The 6000-nt window shown below is 51.1% G+C and overlaps 1 protein-coding gene across 3 annotated transcripts in view; it reads left to right on the plus strand.

Moving 5' to 3' along the window:
• Positions 1–6000, plus strand: part of LOC139420199 (receptor-type tyrosine-protein phosphatase mu-like) — a 300083-nt gene that overhangs the window by 282228 nt on the left and 11855 nt on the right. For all 3 annotated transcript variants that reach the window (XM_071170025.1, XM_071170026.1, XM_071170027.1), the window contains 3 exons: positions 4459–4590; positions 5277–5402; positions 5491–5654. In XM_071170025.1, coding sequence (XP_071026126.1) covers positions 4459–4590; positions 5277–5402; positions 5491–5654 — 422 coding nt within the window. The remainder of the gene's footprint in view (positions 1–4458; positions 4591–5276; positions 5403–5490; positions 5655–6000) is intronic.

Below are 6000 nucleotides of genomic sequence, written 5' to 3' on the forward strand. Positions count from 1 at the left end.
ACACACGCGCAGAGTGAGACACACACACACACAGAGTGAGTGTGAGTGAGACACACACAGAGTGAGTGAGACACACACAAAGAGTGAGTGAGACACACACACGCAGAGTGAGTGTGAGTGAGGCACACACACAGAGTGAGTGAGACACACACACAGAGTGAGTGAGACACACACGCAGAGTGAGTGTGAGTGAGACACACGCAGAGTGAGTGTGAGTGAGACACACGCAGAGTGAGTGTGAGTGAGACACGCACAGGGAGTGTGAGTGAGTGAGACACACACACACACAGATTGAGTGAGACACACACACAGAGAGTGAGTAAGAGACACACACACACAGAGAGTGAGTAAGAGACACACACACACACAGTGAGAGAGACACACAGTGAGAGAGACACACAGTGAGTGAGAGACACACACAGTGAGTGAGAGACACACACAGTGAGTGAGAGACACACACAGAGTGAGTGAGAGACACACACAGAGTGAGTGAGAGACACACACAGAGTGAGTGAGAGACACACACGGAGTGAGTGAGAGACACACACGGAGTGAGTGAGAGACACACACGGAGTGAGTGAGAGACACACACGGAGTGAGTGAGAGACACACACGGAGTGAGTGAGAGACACACACGGAGTGAGTGAGAGACACACACAGAGTGAGTGAGAGACACACACGGAGTGAGTGAGAGACACACACAGAGTGAGTGAGAGACACACACAGAGTGAGTGAGAGACACACACAGAGTGAGTGAGAGACACACACAGAGTGAGTGAGAGACACACACAGAGTGAGTGAGAGACACACACAGAGTGAGTGAGAGACACACACAGAGTGAGTGAGAGACACACACAGAGTGAGTGAGAGACACACACAGAGTGAGTGAGAGACACACACAGAGTGAGTGAGAGACACACACAGAGTGAGTGAGAGACACACACAGAGTGAGTGAGAGACACACACAGAGTGCGTGAGAGACACACACAGAGTGCGTGAGAGACACACACAGAGTGAGTGAGAGACACACACAGAGTGAGTGAGACACACACACAGAGTGAGTGAGACACACACACAGAGTGAGTGAGAGACACACACAGAGAGTGAAACACGCACACGCAGAGTGAGACACACACACACACAGAGTGAGTGAGACACACACAGAGTGAGTGAGACACACACAGATTGAGTGAGACACACACACAGTGAGTGAGAGACACCCACAGAGTGAGTGAGTGAGAGACACCCACAGAGTTAGTGAGTGAGAGAGAGACGCAAACGCGCACATAGTGAGTGAGAGAGAGACGCAAACGCGCACACAGTGAGTGAGAGAGAGACGCAAACGCACACACAGTGAGTGAGAGAGAGACGCAAACGCACACACAGTGAGTGAGAGAGAGGCGCACAGTGAGTGAGTGAGAGAGACACAAACGCACACACAGTGAGTGAGAGAGACACAAACGCACACACAGTGAGTGAGAGAGAGACACAAACGCACACACAGTGAGTGAGTGAGAGAGAGAGAGACACAAACGCACACACAGTGAGTGAGAGAGACACATGCGCACACAGAGTGAGTGAGTGAGACACACGCACACAGAGTGAGTGAGTGAGACACACGCACACAGTGAGTGAGTGAGACACACGCACACAGTGAGTGAGTGAGACACACGCACACAGTGAGTGAGTGAGACACACGCACACAGTGAGTGAGTGAGACACACGCACACAGTGAGTGAGTGAGACACACGCACACAGTGAGTGAGTGAGACACACGCACACAGTGAGTGAGTGAGACACACGCACACAGTGAGTGAGTGAGACACACGCACACAGTGAGTGAGTGAGAGAGACACACGCACACTGAGTGAGTGAGTGAGACACACACACACTGAGTGAGTGAGTGAGTGACACACACGCACACTGAGTGAGTGAGTGAGTGAGACACACGCACACTGACTGAGTGAGTGAGTGAGTGAGTGAGTGAGTGAGTGAGTGAGTGACACGCACACAGTGAGAGAGACACACACACGGACACAGTGTGAGAGAGGGAGCCAGAGGGAGGAACAGAGAGAGAGAGAGAGGGCCAGAGGGAGGAACGGAGAGAGAGAGAGAGAGAGGGGGCCAGAGGGAGGAACGGAGAGAGAGAGAGGGCCAGAGAGAGAGAGAGGGCCAGAGAGAGAGAGAGGGCCAGAGAGAGAGAGAGAGGGCCAGAGGGAGGAACAGAGAGAGAGAGGGCCAGAGGGAGGAACAGAGAGAGAGAGGGCCAGAGGGAGGAACAGAGAGAGAGAGGGCCAGAGGGAGGAACAGAGAGAGAGAGGGCCAGATGGAGGAACAGAGAGAGAGAGGGCCAGATGGAGGAACAGAGAGAGAGAGGGCCAGAGGGAGGAACAGAGAGAGAGAGGGCCAGATGGAGGAACAGAGAGAGAGATGGCCAGAGGGAGGAACAGAGAGAGAGATGGCCAGAGGGAGGAACAGAGAGAGAGATGGCCAGAGGGAGGAACAGAGAGAGAGAGATGGCCAGAGGGAGGAACAGAGAGAGAGAGGGGGCCAGAGGGAGGAACAGAGAGAGAGAGAGGGCCAGAGGTAGGAACACAGAGAGAGAGAGAGAGAGGGCCAGAGGGAGGAACAGAGAGAGAGAGAGAGAGGGGGCCAGAGGGAGGAACAGAGATAGAGAGAGAGAAGGGGCCAGAGGGAGGAACAGAGATAGAGAGAGAGAAGGGGCCAGAGGGAGGAACAGAGAGAGAGAGAGAGGGGGCCAGAGAGAGAGAGAGAGAGAGGGGGGGCCAGAAGGAGGAACACAGAGAGAGAGAGAGAGAGAGAGAGAGAGAGGGGGCCAGAGGGAGGAACAGAGAGAGAGAGAGGGCCAGATGGAGGAACAGAGAGAGAGAGGGCCAGAGGGAGGAACAGAGAGAGAGAGAGGGCCAGATGGAGGAACAGAGAGAGAGAGAGGGCCAGATGGAGGAACAGAGAGAGAGAGGGCCAGAGGGAGGAACAGAGAGAGAGAGAGAGAGAGGGCCAGAGGGAGGAACAGAGAGAGAGAGAGAGAGGGCCAGATGGAGGAACAGAGATAGAGAGAGAGAAGGGGCCAGAGGGAGGAACAGAGAGAGAGAGAGAGGGGGCCAGAGGGAGGAACAGAGAGAGAGAGAGAGAGAGAGAGGGGGCCAGAAGGAGGAACACAGAGAGAGAGAGAGAGAGAGGGCCAGAGGGAGGAACAGAGAGAGAGAGAGGGCCAGATGGAGGAACAGAGAGAGAGAGCGCCAGAGGGAGGAACAGAGAGAGAGAGAGGGCCAGATGGAGGAACAGAGAGAGAGAGGGCCAGATGGAGGAACAGAGAGAGAGAGGGCCAGAGGGAGGAACAGAGAGAGAGAGAGAGGGCCAGATGGAGGAACAGAGAGAGAGAGGGCCAGAGGGAGGAACAGAGAGAGAGAGGGCCAGAGGGAGGAACAGAGAGAGAGAGAGAGAGGGCCAGATGGAGGAACAGAGAGAGAGAGAGAGGGCCAGAGGGAGGAACAGAGAGAGAGAGAGAGAGGGCCAGATGAAGGAACAGAGAGGGAGAGGGCCAGAGGGAGGAACAGAGAGAGAGAGAGAGAGAGAGAGAGAGAGGGGGCCAGAGGGAGGAACAGAGAGAGAGAGAGAGAGAGAGAGAGAGAGAGAGAGAGAGAGAGAGGGGGGGGGGGGGGGCAGAGGGAGGAACAGAGAGAGAGAGAGGGCGGAACAGAGAGAGAGAGAGGGCCAGAGGGAGGAACATAGAGAGAGAGAGGGCCAGAGGGAGGAACATGGAGAGAGAGAGAGAGGGCCAGAGTGAGGAACAGAGGGAGATCAGATTTGGTGACTCAGCAGTCTTGGGGCATCCTGTGGTTAAATAGCTGGTGGGTAAATTGCCCATCCATCTCTATAATAATCACCCCACGTTCCTTAGCGAGCCATTTTCCAGCCAAACCTAAACAGTAAGGGGACTGTCAGCATATCATGTTGATGAATGTCTATTGCTTTTTCTCTGTGCTTCCACCAACAATTATGTCCTTATTGAAAATGATTAAAAACAGATGGCTTTGGATTGATTCGTCCCATCGTCATGGAAATAACCTAACCAAAACAATTGCAATGTGTTTTTTTTTTGTCGAACACAGCAATATGACTGTTTGGATTGGTTTAATGGAAATAAAGTGTCAATTATACTCTTTAGTCATCATAGCAGCAGATATGGATTTGCTATGTGGTAGCAGTGTTGATAGTGGAATTAATTTATAATGCACATAAATATCTGGAACAAATGAACTACGTGTCTTGTTCATGACTCCTTAAGGAACAGACATAGTATCGTGAACTGGAGATCTGACCTCATTATGACCCCAAGAGTCTGACGACGTGTCCATTATCTCTGGAACGTTTATTTAGAATACTACTATTCTAGTAGACAAAGTAGATGGACTTCCTCCTCCTCTTCCTCCACAGAGCTACAAGCAGCCGTCAGCTTTCATCGTTACCCAGCACCCCTTGCCCAACACGGTCAAAGACTTCTGGAGGCTGGCGCTGGACTACCACTGCACCTCCATAGTGATGCTCAATGACGTAGACCCAGCACAGGTAAGAGAGGCCAGTCAACCATGCCAACATTTACTATACCATCAAACACAGACCTTCCAGATTTGGAGGTCTATAAAAACACATGTTTGTCCTCATGGACTTTATTAAATGATAATGGTTTTGATCAACTACCAAAAGTTCAGGGGCCCTATCCTCCCATAGAAAGGAGAACAGACCAGTGTATGGTCAGATAAACCCATAAAGAAGAGGGGAAGGCGTTTGCCTTAAACTGACTCTGGCCTGGGGCCCTGTCTGTCAAAATGTAGCAGGGATCAAAGAATGGTTTGTAGCAGCTTTTCCTTGTAACACCGCCCCCTTGGCTGGCTACAGTAGCCTCTCGTACCCATTTCTGACTAGCCAGGCAAACAGGGTACACTGCTATGGTGGAATGCCCTAGTGTGTGTCATTGTGGATTAGGCTCAATAGAAACTGTTTCGCTCTTAATACGGAATCCATTTTAGGAAGTCCCTAATAGTCAGTGACATGCTTACTTGTTAGCCTTAGCAATTCTCACTTCTCACCTCAAAGTAGGTGTTCCTCAATCCTCAAACAATGCGATTTCGTCTCTCAGATAGAACGGCTCGGTTGTCATTGCTCAAAGCGAAGGTGTCGATTGTCAGCCACTCAGTTTATTCAAATGTCTCATTTTAAATGTGTATGCAATAAGTGTGTGTGTTTGTGTGCAGCTGTGTCCCCAGTACTGGCCGGAGAACGGCGTGCACCGCCACGGGCCCATCCAGGTGGAGTTTGTGTCAGCTGACCTGGAGGAGGACATCATCAGCAGGATATTCCGTGTCTACAACGCTGCACGGGTACGAGACAGAACACACACACACACATTCCCTCCCACTCGCACACACACACACAGTCATTGTAACATGTCCATGTCTCTCTGTCCAGCCGCAGGACGGGTACCGCATGGTGCAGCAGTTCCAGTTCCTGGGCTGGCCCATGTACCGGGACACCCCCGTCTCCAAGCGCTCCTTCCTCAAGCTCATCCGCCAGGTGGACAAGTGGCAGGAGGAGTATGACGGGGGAGAGGGACGTACCGTGGTGCACTGTCTGTAAGTATGGTTGCAAAGGGAGGGGTATTACTGGAAACGTTCTAATCATCTCTGGCCCTCTGTTGCCTTTATAACATGGCAAATGATATGAATTCATTCAATAAAATTATTTTAAAATAGAATGACAAAGCTGTGAAACATTATCCTGAATATAAACCATTAACTTAGGGAATACCATTGGTGTTTAATATGAGGATGTCAGCATGAAATATATATTTTTCAATTGTTTACACACTTGTATTTCTTTCACTATGTCGATATGTATTTGTCAATGTTTTGCCTTTGAACTGGTTGTAGTTGGAAGAGTTGCAGAGTTAATTGAAAACAATGCTGTTGTTGATTAGAT

This window comes from Oncorhynchus clarkii, chromosome 11 (genome assembly GCF_045791955.1).
Source record: "Oncorhynchus clarkii lewisi isolate Uvic-CL-2024 chromosome 11, UVic_Ocla_1.0, whole genome shotgun sequence".
NCBI lineage: Eukaryota > Metazoa > Chordata > Actinopteri > Salmoniformes > Salmonidae > Oncorhynchus > Oncorhynchus clarkii.